The 27,572-nt window shown below is 42.0% G+C and overlaps 1 protein-coding gene across 7 annotated transcripts in view; it reads left to right on the top strand.

The window, feature by feature from the left end:
- The window catches only part of SNX9 (sorting nexin 9), a 124,029-nt gene that overhangs the window by 57,105 nt on the left and 39,352 nt on the right, over nucleotides 1–27,572 (top strand). For 4 of the 7 annotated variants that reach the window (XM_021937709.2, XM_009205806.4, XM_009205807.3 and 1 more), the window contains exons 5-8: nucleotides 8,988–9,077; nucleotides 17,813–17,984; nucleotides 23,120–23,267; nucleotides 27,380–27,464. In XM_021937709.2, the coding sequence (XP_021793401.1) occupies nucleotides 8,988–9,077; nucleotides 17,813–17,984; nucleotides 23,120–23,267; nucleotides 27,380–27,464 (495 nt within the window). The remainder of the gene's footprint in view (nucleotides 1–8,987; nucleotides 9,078–17,812; nucleotides 17,985–23,119; nucleotides 23,268–27,379; nucleotides 27,465–27,572) is intronic. The other 3 variants (XM_003897994.3, XM_009205808.3, XM_021937712.2) reach the window with 1 other exon arrangement.

Raw genomic sequence — 27,572 nt, 5'->3', positions numbered from 1 at the left:
GATTACTGCTTTAGAGTACTTACTTTTGAGAAATTAATAGAAAATTTGTTTTGTACTTTTCTAGAAAATGAGAACAATGAGTTTTAAATGTTACTTAAAAGTTCTGTAAACCCAGATGTCTTATCTGAAGGTTTTCTACTTGAGAGGTTTGCTTTCTGTCTTCTTCAAACACTAGAAAGATGTGTATACTTGGAATAAAGCTGCTTTTCTTTTGGTGAGAGCCCTTCTGGCCCCTGTCACATGCTGTCCCTGGCATCTCTCTGTTTTTCTGTTTCACAGTTTCACACCCTGCCAGACCCCAGGTGAGTGGTGTGGTGGGAAGCATGTAAGGTTTGCTGTTAGATCCAGGCTTGCCAGTCCGGCTCCACTGTGTAAGAATTGTGGCTTTGGCATAAGACCTGCCTCCTGAATTGTCAGTGGATTAGGTCACCAATGTAAAGTAGTGCCGGACACATGGAAGACATTTCATAAATATTTTCCTTCTTTTCCCACTTCTTCCCTCTTTTAAAAGGGTGTCTTCAATCCACTTACCCTTTTGTGTTCCAACCTCTCTCACTGTTCTACCCTTTCTAATCATGTAGATTCCCTTATGAAGTGTCTCTCTACTCTTGCATTTTCTCTTTGATTTGCCCAATTTCTAGCTTTTTGTTGAACAGTTCTATCAGCATGTCTCCTCTGTATCTGAAATTCATCTTCAACAGAATCACTTATTTCCCCACAAAACTAGTTTCTCTTCCTGACTTTCCTGTTTCTGTTTCTCTGAAATGTTACTTCTTTCTGTATCCTCTTTTTATTCTGCTTTGAAACCCTAACCGAGTGCCATCGTGAGCCACAGTTATTGAGAGGCGTGCTCTGCATCCTTGAGATGTGGAGAGAGAAGGAACTGATTGAGATCCATTGTTCTAACAGATTTCCTGTCTTTTCTCTCCTCCTAAGAGGCAACCTAGCTTGGTGTCAAGGCAGTGAGCTCAGGAGCCAGACTGTCTGGGTTTTAATCCCAGATCTCACACATCCTGTGTGAATCAGGGTAAGCTGCTTAGCGTCTCTGTGCCTCATCTGTAAAACCTCATAGGATTGTTGGAAAGAGTAAACGAAAAGAGTTCTAAAGTATTTAGAAGAGTACACAGTACTTAGTAGTGGTTTCATAATTGTTAATTATAGTTAATCTCATATACCACTGCTTCTGAAACAAGACATTAAGGACAGGCGCACTTCATTTTATTGCCCTTTACTTTATTGCACTTGACAGGTAATGCGTTTTTTACAGATCAAAAGTTTTTGGCACCCCCTACCTTGAGCAAGTCTGTGGGCGCCATTTTGTCAATAGCACGTACTCACTTGGTGTCTCTGGTTCACATTCTGTTAATCCTTGCAATGTTTCATACTTGTTCATTGTTATTGTATCTGTTTTGGTGACCCGTGATGAGTGGTCTTTGATGTTACTATTGTGATTGTTTTGAGGCACCACAATGGCGAGCTTAATTGACATGTTTTATGTGTTCCAACTGTTCCACCCGCCAGCCATTCCCTCATCTTTCTCCCTGTCCTTGGGCCTCCCTCTTCTCTGAGACACAACAGTAGTTCAGTTAACCAATTAATAACCCTGCAGTGGCCTCTGAGTGTTTCAATGAAAGGAAGAGTCGCATTTCTCTCACTTTCAATCAAGAGCTAGAAATCATTGAACTTAGTGAAGAAGGCTTGTCAAAAGCTGAAACAGGCCAAAAGCCAGGTCCTCTTGAGCCAAATACTTAGCCAAGTTCTGAATGCAACGGAAAAGTTCTTGAAGAAACTTCAAAGTAGTAGTCCAGTGAACACTTGAATGATAAGAAACTGAAACAGCCTTATTGTTGATAAGGAGAAGGTTTGAGTGGTCTGGATAGAAGACCAAACCAGGCACAACATTCCCTTAAGCCAAAGCCTAATGCAGAGCAAGGTCCTGACTCTCTTCAATTCTGTGAAGGCTGAGAGAGGTGAGGAAGCTGCAGAAGAAAAGAGAGCTTGGTTCATGAGGCTTAAGGAAAGAAGCTGTCTTCGTAATATAAAAGTGCACGGTGAAGCATGCAAGTGCTGCTGTGGAAGCTGCAACACATTATCCAGAAGATCTAGCAAAGATTATTGATGATGGTGCTGTCCTAAACAGATTTTCGGAGCCGATGAAACAGCCTTCTATTATTGGAAGAAGATGCCGTCTTAGGACTTGCACAGCTGGAGAAGGGAAGCCAGTGCCTGCTTCAGAGTTTCAAAGAACAGGCTGACTCTCTTAGAAGGAGCTAATGCGGCTGGTAACTTTGTTGAAACCAGTGCTCATTTACCATTCTGAAAATTCTAAGGGCCCTTAAAATTATGTGAAGTCTACTCTGTGTTCTGTAAATTGAATAGCAAAGCCTGGATGACAGCACATCTGTTTGCAATATGATTTACTGTTAAGACCAACTGCTGAGAAAAAAAGATTTCTTTCAAAATATTACTGCTCATTGACAATGCCCTTGGTCACCTGAGAGCCCTGATGGAGATATACATGAAGACTGATGTTTCCATGCCTGCTAACACAGCACTTATTCAACAGCCCATGGATTGAGGAGTAATTTCGACTTCTAAGTCTTATAAGAAATACATTTTGCAAGGCTATGGCTGCCATAAATAGTGATTCCTCTGGTGGATCTGGGCAAAGTACGTTGAAAACCTTCTGAAAAGGATTCATCATTCTGGATGCCAAGAAGAACATTCATGATTGATGGAAGAAGGTCAAAATATCAACATTAACAGGAGTTTGGAAGAAGTAGATTCTAACCCTCATAGAAGATGTTAGTGGAGGAAGTAACTGCAGATGTGGTAGAAATAGTAAGAGAACTAGAAATAGAAGTGAAGCCTGAAGAGATGACTGAATTGCTTCAACCTCTTGATAAAACTTTTGCTTGTTATGGATGAGCAAAGAAAGTGGTTTCCTGAGATGGAATCTATTCCTGGTGAGGATGCTATGAACATCGTTGAAATGACAACAAACTAGTAGATAAAATAGGAGGATTTGAGAGAATTGATTCCAGTTTTGAAAGAAGTTCTACTGTGGGCAAAATGCTATCAAACAGCATCAGATGCTACAGAGAAATCTTTCATGAAAGGAAGAGTCAGTTGCCGTGGCAGACTTCACTGTCTTGTTTTAAGAAGTTGCCATAGCCACCCCAACCTTCAGCACCCACCATCCTGATCAGTCAGCAGCCGTGAACATCAAAACAAGAGCCCCCGCTTGGCAAAAAGGGTGCAGCTTGACTAATGGAAGGCTCAGATGATCGTTAGCAATTTTTAGCAATAAAGAATTTTTAATTGAGATACATATATTTTTTACACATAATGCTATTGCACACTTATACAGTATAGTGTAAACATAACTGTTATGTACACTGGGGAACCAGAAAAAATGCACATGACTCACTTTAATGTGATGGACTGGAGCCAAACCCTCAGCATTGCTGACGTATGCTTTTGTGTCATCTCTTAAGTTTAAGAAATTTCAGAGGCTTCTCTGTTGCCTTCTGGAACAATCATTTTCTACATGTCAGCAGGGCTATCCCAGGAGAAGGTCTCTGTGTATCAGAGTTATGCAAGCATACGCTGAACAGTTCATGGTAGGGAAATTGTAGAAGAAATTCATCTGAATTTGAGGTTGAGGTACTTTTCCAAGCTCGGTTATATTTCTGTGATGCCTCAGTGTGGCTACCCATCATCACCTTATCTTGAAGTTATGTATTTGTCTCCAGGCAAACTGATGATTCTCCAAATATGTCCCATGCTGTTTCACCTTTAATTTGTACCTTCGGCTTGCTCTTCTAAGAATAATAGAGTGACCCTTCCATCTTTCAGAAGCCCATGTCTTCAGGTTCAGCTCAAATACCACGTCTTCTATAAAACCTTTCGTTTTCTGTTTTACTTCTCTGGATTCCCTTAGCACAATTTGTGACTCTTATTACAAATTATATTGCTTATTTGTAAGTTGTTAAGCTTGATAAGCAAAGAATTTGTCTTTTTTTCTATTCCCAATGACCTATAAGAGACTTTGTACCATAATACTCTGTTCTTGTTTGAATAATTTTTTTTCTCAGATATAAATACATCAAAAGGTACTTTACAATGTAAGATATTAAGAGACTTACAGATTTCCTGAATCCCTGCCTTGGAGAAGTTTGTGTTCTTAACACTGACCACAGGACTAGGAGCTGTCCCATCACTGGCCTGTCATTCTGCCATCTGACGGGCTACCCAATCAAAAGCAGAAAGATTCTCTTACAGAAAATCCTCTGGCATTGTTATTTTTTTAAAACAGTTTGGATATTAAACAAATGCTTGAAGTTAAGTGGTATTTAAGGATATAACATTTTTCTTTTCAGAGATTTTCCATGTAATTATATTTGTTACAAAGGAATTTTTATTGGTTAAAGGATGAGGAAGGCAATGGTAATTTTATGTTGGAACTACATTTTGCTTTCTTAGTTCTCAAAAGTCTATATTTAGGCCATTTTAGGCCTTTTTTTTGTAGTCCATTTAAAAATAAATTGATAAACCTTCACAAAGGTTCAGTATTAGATGTGCTTATATTTTCATTAACTCACATAAGTCTTATGCCTTAGGCATCTCATAATTGCTTATTGAGACTTTCTCTTTACAGAACTTTATTGAAAAGATTCTCTCCATCTCTTCACTCTCACTGCCACCCCCTGTATGAATTCTTTTTAGTTGGTAATAGGGCTTTTTAAGGAAGATCGTATACCAGTGTTAGAGGATGTATGGACATCTTCTTCAAAACTGCATGAGGCTGCCAATACCAGCCTTCTGTGCTTTGTCACAGATCCCTGACATCATAAGACAGCTTTGTTCATCTGAGGAACCTTTCAAAAATGCATGCTGGTGAAGTTTATTATGTAGGGTGGGTTTTGTTTGTTTTGTCTAACTGGAAACAGACTATTAAAGCAAAGTCTTTTTTTTTTTAACCTTAAAACTGTGGTGCTGAAGGACCAGGCAGCATTGTTATACATCCATCCTGTCATCAGAACGGGGTAAAGCTTATTTCACATGGACTTCTCTTAGGTCTGTCTGGAAGCAAACTATTTGCTAATTGTAGCGCCATCCTATTCTGTACTCAAAGCTGCCTATTTTAGGACTTTGAGCTATCCGAATAAGTAGACTCGCTAAGCTAATACAAATATCCATTTACTTTAAGGAAACTTTTGTTGTTTTAATTCTGTTTGTTTAAAAAATAAACACCTGGGCCGGGCGCAGTGGCTCACACCTATAATCCCAGCACTTTGGGAGGCCGAGACGGGCGGACACGAGGTCAGGAGATCGAGACCATCCTGGCTAACACATGGAAACCCCGTCTCTACTAAAAATACAAAAAATTAGCTGGGCGTGGTGGCGGGCACCTGTAGTCTCAGCTACTCGGGAGGCTGAGGCAGGAGAATGGCGTGAACCCAGGAGGCGGACCTTGCAGTGAGCCCAGATCGCGCCACTGCACTCCAGCCTGGGTGACAGAGCGAGACTCCGTCTCAAAAAAAAAATAAAATTAAATAAATAAATAAATAAACACCTGAAATTGACATCTGTAGGTTCAGAATGTGACTTAACAAAGGATTTGTTAAATAATTTCACCTCTTTTGGTAATTCCCAATCAGTAATATTGATATGACTGGCTATAAATAGACTGAGTCTGTTGTTGTGATCTACCTTTGCTTTTAAAACGATGTGCAACTTTTATGTTCCATCAGTGGTTTTCTAACGTCAGTACAGGTTCATCTGTAGAATTAGATCATGTCCTTTGAGCCAAGGATCTGTAAAGAATGAAACAGGAAACCTGTCAAATTCTTCCATATTTTGAGCTAAGGTGGTTAGCTTTTTTATGTAAGAGAATATTATCACCTCTTCAGGCCCTTTTGAGGAAAAGAGTTAAATGTTTGTCAGCAATTCTGGTTGAGATGTTCTCCGGTTTAAGAATCAGATATTTGCTTTCTAGTCCTACTTCTAACACAGTTGCATGTGGTATAGTCATAAGATGGGCCGTGGCACGATAGGCCAGGGGACGTCATCACAGGCGCTGTGGAAGGATGTGACAGGCACAGTGAGGAATTCCTTATGTGGTGATAGGCGGACCCCTGAATGCCTCCAGGGCCCCATCCCAAGATCATAACATAGAGAGTAGTTAGCCTGTGATTGGGAACTCCTCTTAACTGGTGGACTTAGAGATGGGATGATCTGTGTTGACCTGTGGTGGACGTTTGGTGTCTACTGGAAGGAATTAGGTGGGCCATAAGAGCTGCGACCACTCACAGTATGTTTTGAGCTTTCATATACCCTTTGTACACGTTTGGTAGAAAGCCAAACAGAAAGCAACTTTAAGTAAATATAAGTTACCATTTTCATTAATTCTGAAACCCAGCCCTCCTGCAAGGCCTGATTTGGTTACGGTGCAGACAGATAGAAGGCGTGGTGCCATTGCCCATCTCTGCCACCCCAAAGTTGCTGTTCTCATGGTCTCTGCAGTGAGAGCCCTTCCTCTTAGGCCATGTCTTAGCTGCTTACTAGGAAACCAGTGAACTGAGTCAGGTCTAACCATGTCATCCAAACAAGCCCCTGCCCTACTTTCTGCATGTTGTTGTTGTCAGAAGTAAGGGTTTGTTTCTTACTGGTCCCAGTTCCCCAGGGATGTCATATGAGAAGCAGAATGCAACAACATAAAAAAATATAGCAAAACCAGAAACTACTATTTTTGTGGTCAGCAGTCGCTAATTAGCATCCTGTCTTTAAAAACAATTAGTAAAGTAACCTTTTATTTTATTGTTACAGAAGCAGTACATGTGCATTGTAGAAAATTCAGACTAGCAAAAAGAAAAGTATCCCATTTTCACAGTCACTACTCTTTACACTAGGTGTCTGTCTTATTTTCTCTGTGTGAACATGGGTATACACACAAGCATACAGATGTAAATTGTATATAAATGGTAATGGTTTACCACCAATTGGTAATCCTTGCCAGAATCAGTAATGTTATTCCTTCCACACTTACTGAGCTGGTTTCATCTAGAAAGTAGGACTTTCCTGTATCAGCTGGAGCTAGTTAATTATGTCAAATTTCAATTTCGAAATCAGGATAGATGGCTAATTTCACCTCTCCTTAATTGCCAGGTTTCAAAGTAAGAAGTTGTTTTATAGCTACTACAAATAGTGACCAGCGAAGAAAGCATTCCTGTCTTTTTTCTGATAGTAGCATGGATGCATGGATTTACATTGATTTAATTATGTGTTTTGTTTTTTTTTCTTTGTGCTTAAAGTTACCACCTTTTGGAAGCCCATTCTAGCTCTTCTTCTACCTCAATGATATTTGAAACCTCTCTTGCTCTTAAATAGCGCTACTTCTTTCATCTCTGTCAGTACTGCATCAACTTCATGTTTCTCTTCGTTCTGGGTCATATTTTCCTTCTTTTCATGCCTGGTAAATTATTATTGGATGCCAGACATTGCAATTTTCACCTTGCTATACGCTGGAAATTTTTGCCTTCCCATAAACATTTTTGAGCCTTGTTCTGGGATGCACCTAAGTTACTTCGAAATAGTCTGATTATTTCAGGTTTTATTTTTAAGCCCAGAGCAACATTTAGCTTGGGGATATTTTTGCCCCTGTCTTGAAACAAATCCTTGGTAGTATTGTACCCGATGCCCGTGAATCATGAAGTTTTCCATTTGGGCAGGTGGGAATAGCCCTGTGTGAGGGATTGCACTCTTGATTCTTTCGTGTGTGTCTTTCCCTGACCTTGGGTAGTCCCCTCACGTGACGGGCTGATCAGTGCAGATCTGCAATGCCCTCTGCAGTCTCCAGAGCTCTCTCTGTGCGTCTCTGTCTTCCCCAGACTCTGTCTCCTCCCACTGCAGAGACCACCGAGCTTTGTGTGGGTTTTCCATGCCTGCCGTGTGGCCTGGAGAGTCTCTCCACGCAGTGGTCAGGCACTTGTAGGCTTACTCTGTCTGTTTCCCGTATCTCGGGATCACTTCTTCACTACCTGGTATCCAGTGATTTGAACACAGTTTCCTGTATTTCATCGTATTTTTAGTTTTCAATGGGAGCATAAACTGAGTCCCTGTTACTCCATCTTTGTTGTCTGCTTTGCATATTAACTGATTTTCAACTCCAAGTTTATTTTCATCTCTCAGGTGAGAATAATACCACCACTTACTTCACAAGAGAGTTGCCCCTGAAAAGGACACTGTCATCCACTATGTAAATGTTCTTAGTACTGACTTCCCTACTGGACAGTTGTGGAACTGGAATTTGAAGCCTGGAAGTTGGGCTCCAGAGTGGTCCTCTTCACACATCTGCTGCAGTTTACCCATCGATTGGCTTCATGGAAGCGTATCAGTTACCTCTTCTCACAAGATGCTGTATTGTAGGCCAGTTAGACCCCTAAGAGCACACACCAGGAGACATTGGCCTTTGCTCCTGAGTTCACAGACCAGCTGGGCTGTTGTGTCCTTCACAGCTGCGATTGGTAGGACTCACTTGTGGCTCTGTGGTCAGCTTCAAGTTGACTAGGTGGCTTTGCTTATTTTGTCTGGACTCTCTCACATACATGTGTAATGCCTCTGAAAGCAAAAGGTTCAGAATATTAACACTTTTTACAACTTGGCTATTTCTGTTTTTTCCTCTGGAGTTTGTTTCTGTGGCTGTATGACTTGCCTGATACTTGTTCCATTGTTTCTGTGCTGCTTATAGTTATTTTTAGGGCTTCAGTAATACTGTGATACCAAACAACAGACTTTAGAAAATATAATGCATTGAAGATAACCCATTGCTACACAATTGGGGCTTTTTGCATGTAATGTTTGTGAGTGAGTGGCATGCTCGAGTTTTCTGGAGAATTTGGTCCTGCCATGAATGTGCTGGTTTTGGTTAAAAACTTTGACCTGCTCTATCACGCTTGTTCACTGGGCACCTTTTTTATTTTAAGGTGGATATTTTGGCTCAGATTGGTTGTGTCGAAAGTCTCAGCCAGTCACCACCTTCTTCTCCTTCTCCTTCTCCTTCTTCCATAAATAAGGTAAATTTCAAACTTGAACACAAGAGGAAATAAACATTTAATAAACCCTAAAAGTCATATTGTTTTCCCAAGTGAGGTGATTATGTCAGGTACAGTGTCTTACAGGAGCTCTTCTTGGGGCGTGGTGACGTGGGATGTGGAGTATGTAGGAACTGGAAAGATCATGGGGATTTACACCATGGAGGCCTCTTAGAGGAGGCTTGATTGATGAATTTATCCCACGGGCAGTGAGATCTCATGAAAGGTCTTTAACTCTGTGGTTGACTGTGAGGAGGAGTGGGGTACCACAGAGAAAGGGAAAAGAAGAGGAGAATGAAGACATTGTCCTGTAGAAATTCGAGAGGAAGGGAAGGTGTAAAGAAAGAAACAGAAGAGGCATCTCAGCATTGGAAACCTGAGTGAAGGAGCCGAGGGGATTGTTGCATGACCAAATGTCTGCAGTTGAGAGACCAAAGGGGTTGTGGGGATGGAGAACAACGTTAGAGACATCAGGCGCAGTGGCTCACGCCTGTAATCCCAGCACTTTGGGAGGCAGAGGCAGGCAGATTACCTGAGGTCAGGAGTTCGAGACTAGCCTGGCCAACATGGCAAAACCCATCTCTACTGAAAGTACAAAAATTAGCCGGGTGTGGTTGTGCACACCTGTAATCTCAGCTACTTGGGAGGCTGAGGCAGGAGAATTGCTTGAACCTGAGAGGCAGAGGTTGCAGTGAGCTGAGATCGCACCACTGCACTCCGGCCTGGGTAACAGAGCAAGACCCTGTCTCAAAAAAAAAAAAAAAAAAAAAAAGTCAGACATCAAAGGATCCTTCAACCAGATCATTGTAGTCTAGTTTGTTACAGTAAAGCTTAGGTTTTGAAAAAAGTCAAGATCTCAGCATGTAGCAACAGAAAATATTTGTGCCGAAAGTCCCAAGAATTAGGAGTTGCTGTTGTTGACCTTTACGGTAAAAATATTTCTGTCGTCTTCCTCTTTTATGTATCTGAAGGGAACAGAACGTTGGCTGGAATAGAAGATATCTTAAGCCTGTTATCTCTTCAATTAAAAGTCTCTATTAATATGACCTGGCTGTGCAGCCATTTGTGAATATAACTGTCTGATCTTTTGCATAGCATAAACTAATAGGTATTTTACTTAGATGGGGATTTACTCAAAGAAATGCTAGTCTTTGTTCTTTTCTTTATATTTTAGATGAGCCCTCACATATTAAGATAACCTCTACCAAATGCATACTATGTTCCAGGTGTTGTGTTAGATGCTTTGTATGCATTATGTCATTTAATCCTTACAGGAGGATAATGTTATACCCCTTACATAAGTGTGGGGACTAAGAGAGCTAAGTAAATTGACCAAGGCCACTCGGCTAGTGGTAAGTGATAAAGCTGGGATTCAAACCCAGATAGCAGGCTTTAAGCCTTAAAGTTCTTAATCACTTTACCCATGTGGTATAATGATTACTTGAGTCAATTCCAACAGCTTCCTAAAGGGAGTTAAACTCCACCTAGTGTACCAGGATTCGTCTTGCCCCTTTTTATCCCATATTGTATATTTGTACTATGTGCAGCTTTCCTACACCACACAGCACCACCACGGGTGTGCATGTCCATCTCCCCCACCCCTCGTGGCCATTCTCAGTCTGTTCTGTGGTCCAGTGGCTCTGCAGTCAAGTACAAGCCAGGCTACTCTGAGGAAATTTAGCTAATGCTGTAAATCCTTTGAGTGAATGTGTTTAAATAAGTCTCCCAATGTAAAGCCTGCATAAATGTATTTCTGTATTTGCATTATGAGGAGAGGATAGCTTTTAAATTTAGAACATTAAACCAGCAAATTTGTTAGTATATTGCTCCTGGCCCTAAAGAAGCATTTGATTTAGTTGGGGCAGGAGTTAGGAAGAGAGTCAGACATAATCATCTACCTGTGGTGATTACATAGATTTAAATGTGTCCCAGAGACCCAAGCAAACATGCTTTAGGAATATATTCATTCAACAGATACTTAATTTACGAAACATTTACCCAGAGCCCCACGTTCACGGGCAGCAGGAGATGGCAGGATACCCTGATGGACACAGCCCTTCTCTGTTTCCTTCTAATGGAGCTCAGACAAGAGTGATTGTATGTGTCAATTTTGTTTGTTGCATTTTCCAAGGTTTGTTAAAATTTCAAGCATAGAAAAGTTAAATGAATTTCATAGTGAATAATCATATACCCACCTTCTGGATTTTACTATTCCCATTTTACAGCTCCTGCTTCCTCTCATATTTGCCCATCCCTCCATCTCTTGTGCCTGTCTGTATCGTCCAGCTTTTCTATGGTGAGCTGATTCCACTTTCAGAACTCAGACACTGTTATTTTAAGAGTACTCATAGTGTCACATGCTAAAAATTCTTTTTTTCTTTCTTTCTCTTTTGTTTTTTTTTGTTTTTTTTTCGAGACAGAGTCTCACTCTGTCGCCCAGGCTGGAGTGCGGTGGTGTGACCTCGGCTCACTGCAACCTCCACCTTCCAGGTTCAAGCGGTTCTCCTGCTTTAGCCTCCCAAGTAGCTGGGATTATAGGCTCCTGCCAGTACACCCAGCTAATTTTTGTATTTTTAATAGAGATGGGGTTTCACCATGTTGGCCAGGCTGGTCTTGAACTCCTGACCTCAAGTGATCCTTCTGCCTCGGCCTCCCAAAGTGTTGGGATTACAGGTGTGAGCTGCCACGCCCAGCCAAAAATCATTTTTTCTGTAGTCACATGCTGAAAATCACTTATTCTGCAATCTACCACAAGTTAATTTTTTCAAAAAGACTAGTATACATAAGACAAATCTGATTTCCTCCTTTTGGTGATCATGTTATGAAGGTTAGAGGTCTGACAAAGAGTAGGGTGTATTTCATACAAATGATCAAGAACATCACGTTTAAAATATCTGAGTCCTTGCCACTTTATACAAGGCATTTGGAGAATCTTTTGGGGGAAACGTTCTCCAGGTAAGACAGAGCTGTCCCCCGATTTCACTGGTGGTACTGACCATCTAATTTGCAAATAATGAAGAAAGTAAAAGGAGGTGACTGGATGTCAGCCAGCAGGCTGTGGGAAGGCCAGAGCCCTGTTGATGGGGTAGGACTTTGCTAAATTGAGGAAGATGAGGTGTGCAGATAAGAGTACAGTACAGTGTGAGTAACAGCAGAGATGTGGAAAAGTTTGGGGACATGTGTGAAGTTTGAAGCTTCAGAGTGAAGGTTGGTGGCAGGTGGGGAGAATGGGGAATGCAGCACGAGGCAAAGTTGGGACCTGCGCTGAAGAGACTCTTGATTGAGCCACAGGAAGCTTGGAGTTGACTCCAGGGGCAGTGAGTGCTAACGAAGGGATTTTGATTACCCATGATGGACAGTTAAGTCAGGAAGAGCTTCACAAAATAAGGGGTGGGAAGAGAAAGCGGATGAAGATGCTGCTCAGTAGAAAGGAAGAGGAGGGAAAGGTGGAAGGAAAGGACAGAGAGGCGCCGCAGGATGGAAACCTCAGCCCAGAAGCAGGGCAGGTTTTACCGTGACAAGATGTCTGTAGTTAGGGAACTACCAAAGGGATTTGGGGGTTGAGAGCAAAGAAGTCAGAGACCAACGTATGGAAAGGATGGGTTCAGAGAGAAAGCCGGTGACTGATTACAGATAAGAGGGGAAGGGACCTGCCAGGGGAGTAAAAGGCCATCTATTGAGGGAGTGAGTCCAGGGGCCATGACGGAGGCTGCAGGAAAGATCTCCAGTTGGTAGGGTTTTGAGAAACGTCTTATCAGCAGGAGTTGGGCTGAAACAAGATAATGTTCCAGGGAAAAAAAAAAACAAGGAGATGGAAATAAATACCCACAAAGATTTCATAACCTAGGTAGAGAGCTAAGATCGTATACATAACCAACTAGTATGACAGTTATTACACACCTATAAAGTATTAACCAAGTGATTTTCAAAGAAGTATTATTTGTTTCTACCCTAATTAAATAGATTTTAATTTTCTGAGGACAGTTGCTATGAATAGTTCACCTCCAGGTCTTTCCTCCATCTTGATGAAAATCCTTCCTGGCCAGTTTGCTAAGACCGAACTGTCTTCTGGAAGGGCCCAGAGAACATTCACTCTTCTGTGCTAGCTCACAGTCCTGTGTTCCTTTGTGGTGTACCTCACTTAGCTTCTGGCAGTCTTCTGAATCCAGGCCGCTCACTTCTGAACTCTAGCCCGAGGTTACACAGCGGGCGAGAGGTAGAGCTGTTAACGGAGCTCCAACTCGCTAGGCTCCTGACTGTGGCCCTCCGAGCCCCTCCATTTCACAGCCCGTCCTTGATGGAAACCAGGCTGAGGCTGCTATACCAGTGATAGTCTGTCCTTAGTGTCCCAAACTTTGGTACCTTTTCAAGTTCTTATTTGAAAAACAAAACCTTGTAACTTAAGAGTTTGGAGGACACAGAATATATTGCTAAATAAAATAGGAGAATAAAACTACATTCCCTTCAAGAAAACTGTAGAAGGAAGGGTTTCTCTTAGCTGAAGTGTGGCTGCCAGGTCCTCAGCATGATCACCTTCATTTCCAACATCCACTGGGGTCATCTGAGAGTCCATCCCGAAGCCGAATGTCACCTTGTAAGCTGTGTGTTTGAGAAGTCACAGCCTTGTGGATGAAACATCTTCCTCCTTTTAGTATTTAACATAGAGTAAAATCACAAGTAACTTCTATTTTTTCCTTAGAGGTATATAGGGCAGTAGAATGACTTCATACTTCCACATGAAAAGCATATGGTCTGTTTTTGATGCACCTGGCACGTGACAGCCAGCGGTCTGCCCCATGTGTGGGTTGGTGAAGAGTCGAAACAGACCAGCCACTAGGGTGTCCTACAACATTAGGGGCTATATTAGACAGGGTGGATAATTTTCTTGCAAATATATTTCTTTTTTTAACTAGCACCATTTATGTGTGTGTGTGTGTGTGTGTGTGTGTGTGTGTAAGACTCAAAACAAAGGGGAAGACTTGCTATTTCATGCTCTGAAATAGATTTAGTACGAAATTGTGGAGTGAAAGGCGTGAATAATTTTAATTAATCATTTTCTATGAATTCAGTAAACAGCGATTCAAATGAAAATCAGTATTTTAACTCAACATTCTAATGTAAAAGTTCAGATTGTTTTAAATATTAAGCTGATGCTAAAGTTTATACGCTAAAATAAAGAACTAAGAGATGTTATGCTAAAGTATTGATAGTTTTTCTGTGAAAGTGTGGTACTAGAGTCCAGCTATAGACCCAAATCTGATAATGCAGTGAAGGCGACATTTCAAATCATAGGGGAAAGATGAATAGTTCGTGAAATGGTGTTACGGTGACAGACTGAGGACAAGATGTTCAGCTGGATCCCTGAATTCTTTTCTTTTCTTTTCTCCTCTTCTCTTCTCTTTTTTTTTTTTCTTTCTTTCTTTTTTTTTTTTTTTGAGACAGAGTCCCCTGTGTCACCCAGTCTGGAGCGCAGTGGCATGATCTCAGCTCATTGCAATCTCTGCCTCCCGGATTCAAGTGATTCTTCGGCCTCAGCCTCCCAAGTAGCTGGGATTACAGGCACCCACCACTACACCTGGCTAATTTTTGTATTTTCAGTAGGAATGGGGTTTCACCATGTTGGCCAGGCTGGTCTCAAAACTCCTGACCTCAGGTGGTCCTCCTGCCTCGGCCTCCGAAAGTGCTGGAATTACGTGAGCCACCGTGCCCGGCCCATGTATTATTTGTTTTACTTCAGTTCCAGACAGATACAAGATTTAAATGTTTAAAAAAAAAAAATCAAGCTAACAAAAAACTGTATTTGCCTCAAGGGTGGGATGGTGGGGGCAGGGCTGAGAGATGCTAAGTGTACTCTCTACTGGAATATTCTTTGAGATTGGGTGCCATCTATTTCCCATTCCAAAATTTTATTTGTAAGATTAATAATTAAACTATAAAATTACTCAAAGGAATTATGGGAGAGAATTTTTTTTTTTTTCCGTTTTTTTTGAGACGGAGTCTCACTGTGTGGCCCAGGCTGGAGTGCAGTGGCCAGATCCCAGCTCACTGCAAGCTCTGCCTCCCGGGTTCACGCCATTCTCCTGCCTCAGCCTCCCGAGTAGCTGGGACTACAGGCACCCGCCACCTCGCCCGGCTAGTTTTTTGTATTTTTTAATAGAGACGGGGTTTCACCGTGTTAGCCAGGATGGTCTCGATCTCCTGACCTCGTGATCCGCCCATCTTGAGAAATATTTTTTAAATAAAAGTATGAAAGTCCCTTTCTATGTAAGACAAAACCCCTCAGTGTGACAGTTGTCAGAATGTGGGAATGTAACTGCATTCTCTTTGAAATGCAATTTGACAAAATCCATCGGTTCTAAATACACAGTCTCCTTAAGCCTAGCATTTTTTCTTCTGGAAATTTCACAGAGGCCTTTTGGATTGCAGTTTTCATCTAAAGGACCACCAGGATGGCTGATAATAGAAAGGAGAGGTTTGTAGGCAGTAACAGTGTACAGACTGGGAAGAGACCTTCTCTGGTGTGTGCCGAAGATGAAGGGACACATTGGGTTTTATGCCTCACAGGGCCTGTATCACACTAGAGTCACATATATTTAGGAGTTTTGGGGCAAAGCGATACATATGTATGAGAGGAGTTAAGAGCATGTGCAGTGGGTAAACATATGTAACATCCTTGTTCACTCTGAGAGGAGATTTTAGCATTAAAATGAGGTGGACTTGGGCTCTTTATGTGAAAAGGTGAACTGTAGACACAGTTTGTGCGCAGCCTCGGCGAGCTGCTGAAACTGGCTTTAAGGCCTGCAGTTGATTGTAAGAAGAAAATGTTTTTAAGGCCAGTCGTCTGCCCGGTTAGAGTTGTCTTGGTCTGAGTTGTAAATCAGAGTTAGGAGGGGTCTGATAGCTCCTGTTCTTAGTGAGTTTAGCTCTAGTAATTTAGAAAGTTGCGGGCCGGGCGCGGTGGCTCAAGCCTGTAATCCCAGCACTTTGGGAGGCCGAGACGGGCGAATCACGAGGTCAGGAGATCGAGACCATCCTGGCTAACCCGGTGAAACCCCGTCTCTACTAAAAAATACAAAAAAAAACTAGCCGGGCGAGGTGGCGGGCGCCTGTAGTCCCAGCTACTTGGGAGGCTGAGGCAGGAGAATGGCGTAAACCCGGGAGGCGGAGCTTGCAGTGAGCTGAGATCCGGCCACTGCACTCCAGCCTGGGCGACAGAGCGAGACTCCGTCTCAAAAAAAAAAAAGAAAGTTGCTCTATTCCCTTAACCTTAGGATCCATCTTAGTTGATAAAGGGGTGTCTATTTTGGTCTCTCCGATCACACTGTATTATTTATAGTACCCAGAGACTGAAAACAAGGTAAATGAACACCAGCATATACTGGTCAAGTTGTAGGAAATATATACAATGGAATTTTATGGAGACAGTGTGAAAGAATATTGTGTCCATATGTGCTGATGTACCTTGCAGAATGTTTTATGCTGTTAAGAGAAAAATAAAAAGTCCTGAGCAAAAATAATATAATGTAGGCCAACTTACATGTTTAAAAACCAAAAGGATCTATCTCTGTCCATGGGATGTTTGAGTAAGTATATACAAGGAATTTGTTAGTAGCATGAAACAAAAATTATAGTAGGCCACAGTTTCAGAGTTCCTGCACTAGGCTCCAGCAGACCAGGCCAAACCAGAATGGAGTCACTTGTGCTAGACGCTCCATAGCAAACTGAAACTTGAAGGAAGTAGATAGGTCCCAAAACAAACCGGTTTCTTCTCCAGAACAGGAATCCCAGTCTACCTGAGTTAGCATAATAAGGAGTCCCCTCAGCTTTAACCATTACGTAAAAGTATCCTGAAGTAAACTGGTGTTAACTGTCAACTTTCTTTTTGTTGTTCTATTTCCTTATTAACCCATCTTTAAAAACCAAGTGCTCTGTTCCTGCCCAGTGGGAGTGCTCCTTCTAGACTGTAGGAAGGAGACTGCCCAGATTCATGAATCTCAAGTAAAAGCCAAGTAGATCTGTAACACAATGTGTTGTAATTTTGTGTCTTTTGACAGTAGTAGTTCCTTAGAATGACTAGCATCTTAAGATGTTAGGCATATTTCTCAAATTGCATATACTTTTATTCTGTTTTAAGTTTTTTATTATACATGTATTCTTTTTCAAATTAAAAGACCTACTTAAAAATACAACAGATTGCTATAAAGCAGTTAGAAATAGGTCCTCATTATCAGCATGAATAATCTCAAAAACATAATGTTGAACGGGGAAAAAAACTTGCGAAGAGATACAGTATGACATCCTTTAGGCCAATTTTTAAAATATAGAACAGTTGTTTGTGAATGTGTACATGTGCAGCTGAAGTATGAAAACACACATGGGAATGGATACAGGTTCAGAAAAGTAGTGGTTACTTCTGGAGAGAAAGAAAGAGAGGGCTCTAGCTGCTTCTAATAGTTTCCTTGTTGCTGTTTTCAAAGTCCCTAAGCAAATACGGCAAAATGTGTTCCTATCAGTAAAATTAGGTTGATGCTACCTTTTGTGCTTTCCTACATGTTTGGAAATTAAAATACTATGTATGTAAAGTTGTTTTGAATACATTTCTATTAAATTTTTTTTTTAACACTCCTGTTGTGTTCATTTATGTCAGTTCATTATTGAATTGAGTCATGGTTTCCAAAAGTCACAAAAATTCTCCTTCTTTTTACCCCTTTCAATAGGTTGGCAGTGGCAATGACCCCTGGTCAGCCTGGAGTGCCTCCAAATCCGGGAACTGGGAAAGCTCAGAAGGCTGGGGGGCCCAGCCAGAGGGGGCTGGAGCCCAAAGAAGCACAAACACTCCTAACAACTGGGACACTGCCTTCGGCCACCCCCAGGCCTACCAAGGACCAGGTGAGGAGAGGGGCGCGAGGTCCCGCCCTGCCTGCCATGGCTGAGCGGGAGAGACAGGCAAGACCAAACTGTTTTTGCTGTTCCCATACTCAGCAAAACACAGAACAGTGTTGTGACCACAGCATGGGAAGGGAGGATTGCCCCACACAGCAGGCAGCTGTGCAGCAGACACTGACTGAGTGTCCTACCGTCGTGATACTGTCTACCTGGAGTCAGATCAAGGGAGTGCCCACCACCCCCACCTTGGGTTCAGTTATTCTGCTGGAGCAGCTCACAGAACTCAGGGGAACACTTTACTTACTACCGTCAGTTTATTACAAAGCACAGTTTATAGGATGCGAATAAAGAGCCAGATGAAGACATGTGCACAGGGCGAGGTACGGGGAAGGGACGCGGAGTTTCCACGTTCCCCTGCCCCATGTGCCCCTACATGTTCAGCACCCCAGAATCTCTTTCCCTGTAGCTCAAGGATTTTTATGGTGGTTTCATCACATAGGCATGATCAATTATTATTATTATTATTATTCTTTGAGACAGAGTTTTGCTCTCGTTGCCCAGGCTGGAGTGCAGTGGCGTGATCTCGGCTCACTGCAGCCTCCAGCTCCCAGATTCAAGTGAGTCTCTTGCCTCAGCCTCCTGAGTAGCTGGGATTACAGGCACCCACTGCCACACTCAGCTGATTTTTTGTATTTTTAGTAGAGGCGAGGTTTCACCGTGTTGGCCAGGCTGGTCTCAAACTCCTGACCTCAGGTGATCCACCTGCCTCAGCCTCCCAAAGTGCTGGGATTACAGGCGTGAGCCACCATGCCTGGCCGGCATGATTGATTATTAACTCAACCTCTGGCCCCACTTTTCTTCCCAGGGAATGGGAGGTGGAGCTGGAAGTTCCAAGCTTCTAATCCTGGCTTGGTCCTTCTGTTGACCAGCCCCCATCCCACCAGGAGTCACCTCATTCGAACAAAAGATGCTCCTACCACCCGGGAAATTCCAAGGGTTAGGAGGTCTGTGTCAGGAGCCAGGGTCAGAGACCAAATATTAGAACAAAAGATGCACCTTGCACACCTAACATTCAGGAAGTTACAAGAGTTTTAGGAGCACTGTGCTGGGAACTGGGGACACAGACCAGATAGCTGTTTCTTACCTCACAATACCACTCTGGGTCATTGAGTCGAAAATAGATTTTATTCAAAAGAACTGCTCGCAGTTGCCCTTATTCCCTAGTAGCAAACCTGGATCCAAATGTAGATGGTCATTAACTGTAACTTCAGTTCAGTCTTACTTGTCCATGTGAAGTCTCAGATTCAAATGCTGGGTTGGTAAAGTAAAAGCAGAATGGGCGGTGGAGGCTGCAGAAGGCTGAGGGCCCCTGCTGTCGCCCATGGATCGCCGCATTTGCAAGGAAGCTGAGCCCACGTTCTGATCTCCACGTCTTCAGAGAGATGAGAAGTCTTGGTTATTTGTCACCTTCTCATTTTAACATCTCAGCAGCTAACACATTTGTTTTAAAATCTTGAGCCAGAAACAAGTGTATGTGGATGGGGTGTGGCTCATCCTGCTGGTTTAAGACCTCTGCATTCACTGTTTTAACTTCCTGTTTGACTAGGCGATGAATAGAAATACTGAGGCAGAAGAGAAATGTATGGAATGGGAAATAATTTGGGAATTAAGGGCATTTATGTCTGTTCTGAAGTTAAGTAAGAAGATAGTCTCCCTATTTTTTTTTTTTTTTTACAATCTCTGAATCTGTCTCCTCTGTAAGCACATTGGGCCAAGAACTGAATGTCTGTTCTAAACAGCAAGGACCTCACTCGTAAGCTTAAAGAAGGGTGCAGGTCCTGGCTCAAGACTGGCAGTTGTGGACAGGAGCTGCCTGTCAGCAGGACCGGGGTGTAGGCTGAATAGAAGCATTGAGAGACTCCTGGTGTCTGGCTCTGTGGTCACTTGGCCCACATCCTTCTCACAGTTTGTTTTTCTCCCATGTGGCGTTTGTCTCTCAGCTTCTCCATAGTGGCACTCTTAGGGTCTGACACTAAAGGATACTCGGGCCATTAGAATGGGGGAAGAAGGAGGAGGGGGAGAGCCGACAGCACCTTATCTGACACGGGGGTTATTGTCAGAATAGTAGCTACTGATGCTGCTTAACTAGTTCTTCACTCTCATCTTTTTCTCTTTCCCTTTTTCTCCCATACCCCAACCCGGTCTTTTTAATGTCCCCCTCGTTGCCCTTCTCTCCCCTTTATTGTTAGTGTTAAACAGCTGCTTTTCAAAGATCTGTCGTCCCTTTTGTCCTCCCCAAGCCTCTAGAATTAAAGGGTATTCTGCTTATTTGTAAATGTATAAGACTAGATGTATCAGTGTCTAGGCCTCTAGAAGTCTTTTCTCCTGTGTACCACTTAACATTCTTATAGTCTGCATTTATCTGAAGTGACTTGGACTGACAGCCCTTTAAAAAAATTGTCTGTATTTTCACGCCTGTAATTCCCAGCACTTTGGGAGGCCGAGGCGGGCAGATTCCACGAGGTCAGGAGATCGAGGCCATCCTGGCTAACACAGTGAGACTCTGTCTCCACTAAAAATACAAAAAAATTTAACCAGGCATGGTGACGGGTGCCTGTAGTCCCAGCTACTCGGGAGGCTGAGGCAGGTGAATGGCGTGAACCCTGGAGGTGGAGCTTGCAGTGAGCCAAGATCGCACCACTGCATTCCAGCCTGGGCGACAAAGCAAGGCTCCGTCTAAAAAAAAAAAAAAAAAGAAAAGAAAAGAAAGGTAGCTATATTTAAGGTGTACAGAGTGATGTAATATACGTGTATATAGTGAAATCATTACTACTGTCAAGCGCTTAACATATGCCTCACTTCACATGGTTACCTAAGTGTGTGTGTGCACGTGTGTGTGTGCACATGCATGTGTATGTGCAAGTGGGTATGTGTGGTAAGAGCACCTAAAATCTCCCTCAGCAACTTTCCCATATCTAATGCAATATCATTAATTGTAGCCCTCATGCTGTACATGAGATCTCTAGACTATCCTACATGACTGCAACTTTGTACCTTTGACCTACATCTCCCTAGTTCCCCCTGTCCCTGCCCCTGGTAACCACCCTTCTACTGTCTGCTTCTATAAGTTTTTTAGATTTTTTAAAGACCTGTTAAAAGTTCCACATGTAGGTAAGATCACGCGGTATTTTTATTTGTGTGTGTGGCGTATTTCCTTTAGCCTACTGTCCTTCAGGTTCATCCATGGTGTCACAAATGGCAGGATTTCCTTTTAAGGCTGAATAATATTCCATTTTATGTGTATACTACAGTTTCTTTATTCCTTCATCCATTGACAGACACTTAGGATGATTCTCTATCTTGGCAATTGCAAATAATGCTGCATTGAAAATGGGCGTGCAGGTATCTCTACAAGGTACTGCTCTCATTTCTTTGGCATATATACCTAGGAGAGGAGGAGTTGCTGGGTCATATGTTAGTTATAGTTTTATTTTTTAAGCCTCCATACTGTTTTCCATAGCAGCTGTGCCAATTTACATTTCCATCAAAATTGTACCAGGGTTCCCTTTTCTTCACACCTTTACCAACACTCATGATCTTTTGAGTTTTTAAATAATAGCTATCCAGTCGGGCGCAGTGGCTCATGCCTGTAATTTTAGCATTTTGGGAGCCTGAGGCGGGCGGATTACCTGAGGTCAGGAGTTCAAGACCAGCCTGGGCAGCATTGTTGAAACCCTATCTCTACTAAAAATACAAAAATTAGCCGGGCGTGGTGGTGAGTGCCTGTAATCCCAACTACTCGGGAAGCTGAGGCATGAGAATCACTTGAACCTGGGAGGTGGAAGTTGCAGTGAGCTGAGATTATGCTACTGCACCCCAGCCTGAGTGACAAAGCGAGACTCTGTCTCAAAAAATAAATAAGTAGGCCGGGCACGGTGGCTCACACCTGTAATCCTAGCACTTTGGGAGGCTGAGGTGGGAGGATCACAAGGTCAGGAGATTGAGACCATCCTAGCTAATACGGTGAAACCCCGTATTATAAAATACAAAATTTTTATAAAATACAAAAAATTTAGCCAGGCGTGGTGGCAGGCACCTGTAATCCCAGCTACTCGGGAGGCTGAGGCAGGAGAATGGTGAGAACCCGGGAGGTCGAGCTTGCAGTGAGCTGAGATCGCGTCACTGCACTCCAGCCTGGGTGACAGAGTGAGACTCCGTCTCTAAAATAAAATAAATAAAATAAAATAGCCATCCTAAGAAGTGGGACATGATATTTCACTGTGATTTTGATTTCCATTTCCCTAGTGATTAGTGATGTTGAGTGCCTTTTCATATACCTCTTGGCCATTTTTTTGGTCTTCTTTGGAAAAATGTCTATTTGGGTCCTTTGTCCATTTTTTAATTGAGTTTTTTTTTTCTTTTTCTTTTTTTTTTTTTTTTTTTTGCTATTGTGCGAGTTCCTTGTATGTTTTGAATATTAACAGGTTATCAGATACATGGCTCGCAAATATTTTCTTCCAGCTGATAGGCTACCTTTTCATTTTGATTGTTTCCTTTGCTGTTCAGAAGCTTTTTAGTTTCTTGTAGTCTCACTTGTTATTTTTGACTTTGTTGCCTGCATTTTTGGTGTAATATTCAAAAACACAATTGCCAAGGCCAGCGCCAAGGAGCTTTTCACCTGTGTCTCCTTCTAGGAGTTGTGTGGTTTCAGGGCTTCCATGTAGGTCTGTAATCTATTTTAAGTTGATTTTTGTGTGTGGTATAAGACAAGGTCCAGTTTTATTCTTTTGCATGTAGATATCTGGTTTTCCCAGCACGACTTACTAAGAAGACTGCCCTTTCTCTATTGTGTCATCTTGGTGCCCTTGTCAAAAATTAAAAATTAATCTGACAGCCCTTTTTAAATTGCTTCTGATTTGTGTTTTGCACTAAAAGAATCTATAATTCAAGCCTTAAAATTGACTACAAAGCCATTACTCTTAACATCCATATTATACTCCTATATTATACCCTTTTCTCCATCAAAAATAAAATTGATTTGCCCAGTAGGTAGTTACTATCAGAAAATTAAATAATTTCATTTTCGTTTTGGTCTTTTTTCTTTTTTTTAACTGATGATCTTCCATTTTCACCTCTAGCAACTGGTGATGATGATGACTGGGATGAAGACTGGGACGGGCCCAAGTCCTCTTCCTACTTTAAGGATTCGGAATCAGCCGATGCAGGCGGCTCTCAGCGAGGAAACAGTCGTGCCAGCTCCTCATCCATGAAAATTCCCCTTAACAAGTAAGTTTAAAGGGGAGCTGGGGAACCAGGGCCGTGGTAGAGTAAACAGTAATACAAAGCATATACCATACAAAGAGGCAGCTGGCTTTTTCCCTTTCCAGTGATCTCCTAAGTTTTGGATATGATTCAGTTATTTGTATTTGGATCTTAACTGAGAAGCTTACTTAAAAAAAAAAAAAAAAAGATTTTTGTTTTACAAGGTTAATAAGCGAAATATTTATTTTATTTGATGATTTCCCAATTGTTTTCATTACTTCTGCCTTTATCAGTTTATGACATATTAAGGTTTCATTGCTAATGTCACAGGAAAGCTAAAAAAAAAGTAGTAATAGCAACTCTGTTGTAAATGTTTTACTATTTTGTTAATCACTTGCCATGTGCCAGACATTGTGCAGAGTGGTTTGTATCATTTGCATGTGGCCCTCGTATCCTTTGTGGTACATAAAACCCCTGTTTTACTGCAGGCAAACTGATGCCCGGAGAGACGCACCCGAGTGTTCCAGTCAGGAAACCAGGCCCTCAGGCGCCGAAGCCCGTGTTCTCAGCTCCTGTGCCTAAAAACGTGGTCGGGAGCTTTGTTTTAGCTTAGGTTTCTCTTAGATTTAAAACAAAAAAAAAAGTGTTGTATTTTGTTTTGTTTTCTTGTTTTGAGACAGGTGTTTCCCTCTGTCACCCAGGCTGAAGTGCAGTGCTGCGATCTTGGCTTACTGCAACCCCCACCTCCCCGGTTCAAGCGATTCTTGTGCCTCAGCCACCTGAGTAGCTGGGATTACAAATGCGTGCCACCATGCCCAGCTAATTTTTGTATTTTTAGTAGAGACAAGGTTTTACCACGTTGGCCAGGCTGGTCTCAACCTCGTGGTCTCAAGTGATCCACCCGCCTCTGCCTCCCAAAGTGCTGGGATTACAGGCTTGAGCCACCGCACCTAGCCAAAAAAAAAAAAAGGTTTTTAACAGTACTTGTAGATACCCTACTTAACAGGAAAGCATGTGGGCACCGGTGACCGTGGACATAGCACTGTAGGATTCTTTGGAGAGACCTAAATAAGGCTGTAGTTTATGCCTGTGTAGCTTGAAGGAGATATATTAATAATTTATGACTTCCATCAGAATTTTCAAGTACTCTTCTTCCAGCAGTTATGTTTAGTTTATTTTATGAAATGACTAATACTTTTCCCCAATATTCCAAGTCCATGATTGAAAGCAGATATCAAAGAATGTTAATCTGTGTCTGGAAAAATTAAAAACATAACATTTGACATATATTTAGACATCAAGATCTAGGTCTAGATGTAATTTAATAAGTCCTACAAGTACTCCAAAGTGTATTTAAATAGCTTTGGTGATTAAATGTGTTGTGTTTTGACTGCACGCTTTTGCTGCCTCTTAATCCAGTTTCTTCCATTATATATATTCCTGCTCAATTGCATGCATAATAAAATGAATAATTCTCTGTCTTGTTAGTTAACTGTGTCTTGTTTCAGAGTCAAATTTGAAGTTTTCAGTCATGGTCAGTAGTGATGTGCATCATTGTCAGCTGTTCTTTAGATGTGAATATCAAGTATATTGAAAATTCATATAAATTAACCCCATTTTGAAAACAAAAGAAGCAGAGACTGAGAAAAATGAACAACCATGTTTTCATGGCTGATCAGTGAGGTTCCCTCATGCCTGGGGGGTCTCTGACTCTGGTTTTTGGTGCTCTCCTCTGCTCCACTCTTGCTCTCTGATTTGCTTATAACCTTAGGCAAGTTTCATGACCTGTTGGAATCTCAGTTTCTTCATCTCGGAAGCAAGGAGGTTGGCTTTAAGAATTCTTTCTGCTCTAAAATATCATTCCAGGTTGAAACCACATGAACGCAGTCCTAACTTGAACCTGTGCCTGTGAGGCATCTCCGTCTCTGTGTAGTGCTGTGAACAGTTTAAAACCCGGTGTATTTGTATTTAACTCTACTAATGTATAAATGAGTCACTTAAACTTAAAACAATTATAAAAATTGTTTTTAAGTATTAACACTTTTTCAGCAATTAGTCCATTTTATATGACAGCTGTATTCTAGTCATGGAACATAAATCTTACACTAGAAAAGGAGATCCGAAATTAAATATACTTGAGCACTATAAGAATTCATCTTGGGCCGGGTGCAGTGGCTCATGCCTGTAATCCCAGCACTTTGGGAGGCTTGAGGCAGGCAGATCACGAGGTCAGGAATTCGAGACCAGCCTGGCCAACATGGTGAAACCTCAGTCTGTACCAAAAATAAAAAAATTAGCCGGGCTTGGTGGCGTGCCTGTAATCCTAGCTACTTGGAAGGCTGAGGCAGGAAAATCGCTTGAAGCCGGGGGGCGGAGGTTGCAGTGTGCCGAGATGGCGCCACTGCACTCCAACCTGGGCAACACAGAAAGACTCTGTCTCAAAAAAAAAAAAAAAAGACATCTTGATGCTGCTGAAGTAATTAATACATTGCTGTCCTCAAAAATTTTTCTGTGGTCCATAACAGTGCCCAAAAAGTGAAATGTTTACAAGCTAGTCAAGTTGTCGTGATATATAATCCCCACAGAAGCGCGCCTATAGTCCCAGCTACTCGGGAGGCTGAGGCAGGAGAATCGCTTGAACCAGGGAGGTGGAGGTTGTGGTGAGCCAAGATGGTGCCACTGTATTCCATCCTGGTGACATAGTGAGACTCTATCTCAAAAAAATAAAATAAATTAATTAATAAATAAAAGTGTTCCAGGTTAGCCTGTTAATTCGTTAAGCATTCAGTATGCTCCAAAACCTCCTCCAGGTCCTGAAAACACAGATGCTTCCTCTAAGTCACTCTGGCTGCTGTAATAGGTAAATGGATAGCGGCAATCAGGTGTGATGGATGGAATCACAAAATATGCTCAAAATGCCGAGGAAGACTCTGCCTGAGGCTGCAGGGAGTACTTCCAAAGAGGGGATGACTTAATCGCCAGTGACTGAAATGTACTGAGTACATGCTAGGCTCTTTACATAAATCTTTAATTCCCTTATCACCTTAGAAGGTAGGTCATTCTGGTCTCATTCTTCCACAAGATTTCAGCCCCTAAGGCTACGGAAGTGTTGGAGTCAGAATTCAAACCCCACGCCATCCAGCTGCAGGACGCCTCTGGTCTCTTGTATAAGCTGTGTTTTAAAGGAATGTCTAGAGAAAGGAGACTCAAGGGAAGTCGGTCGAGAATGCAGGAAAAGAAGACATGGGCCCCTGAGAGTATCACACTGGCCTTCAGCTTGGCACATGAATGAAAGTGGCAATGCGACTGGAACTTCATAGAAATAAGATTCCTTTTCCCACTGTAGATATTTTACTTCCTTCTGTTTACTGAAAGAAAAATTCTAAAACCCAAATTAATCTTGTCTTTTTCAGTAGCACTTTTTAGATGGCTGTGTTCTAGCTGTCCTCCAATTTTAGAAATGTCCTTTGGCTGTAGATTTGATTTCTGGAAGTAGTCAAGTTTATTTAAGTTTTTGGGTCTTAAGTGACCTCCCCCCTCACCCCCACCCCAAAGCCAAATTTATTGATTAAACTTTGGGTCTCTTTATCAAGGAGACTTGTTTTCCACTGTCATGAACTGCTTCTGAAGGCAATTCCAAAAGAAACAAGCACATACACTGATGAGCAGGACAGCCTCTTTGGGACAGTTGTGGCCTCTGGAGTGAGCTTGTTGAAAGGCAACTTTAATTTGGATGTAGAAATGCCAGCACGTGGCTGTTGCCCCCTGTGGCCAGCTCAGATTGGCATGCCCACTACTCACTGCCCCAGGGGACTAGGGGGCGTTTTTTCAGGTCTGCCCTTCACTCTGTGGGGTGATGGAATGTTTCAGACACAGTCAAGCAAATAGAGTGCCCGTAAACATCACACCTTCTGGAGTCAAACTGTTTTCCTTACCAGATCAAGCTTAATTAAATGCCTAATTGGCCATTGAACAATCTGATTACATTAGGTTTCGTTTACCACAGTTTCCTAGTTGTAGTGCACCCGAAAGACAGGACAAGGTTAAAATTGGTAAATTCAGTAAATGTGGACGAGAGTTGTAAAATTCTTACAAGGAAAGACTTAAGATTGACGAACCTTTGTATTCATGATTAGATTTCCTGGATTTGCGAAACCTGGCACGGAACAGTATTTGTTGGCCAAACAACTAGCAAAGCCCAAAGAGAAAATTCCCATCATTGTAAGTTTGTTTATTTTTGTTTGCTTTCTTTCTGATTAAACTCTTAACACTGTACCTTAAAGCTAAGCGAGTTATTCATCTTTTGGAAAGTATTTTTAAATATATTTA

This window comes from Papio anubis, chromosome 6 (genome assembly GCF_008728515.1).
Source record: "Papio anubis isolate 15944 chromosome 6, Panubis1.0, whole genome shotgun sequence".
NCBI lineage: Eukaryota > Metazoa > Chordata > Mammalia > Primates > Cercopithecidae > Papio > Papio anubis.
The sequence above is the reverse complement of the archived record's forward strand: the minus strand, read 5'-3'. Positions and strand labels throughout refer to the sequence as shown.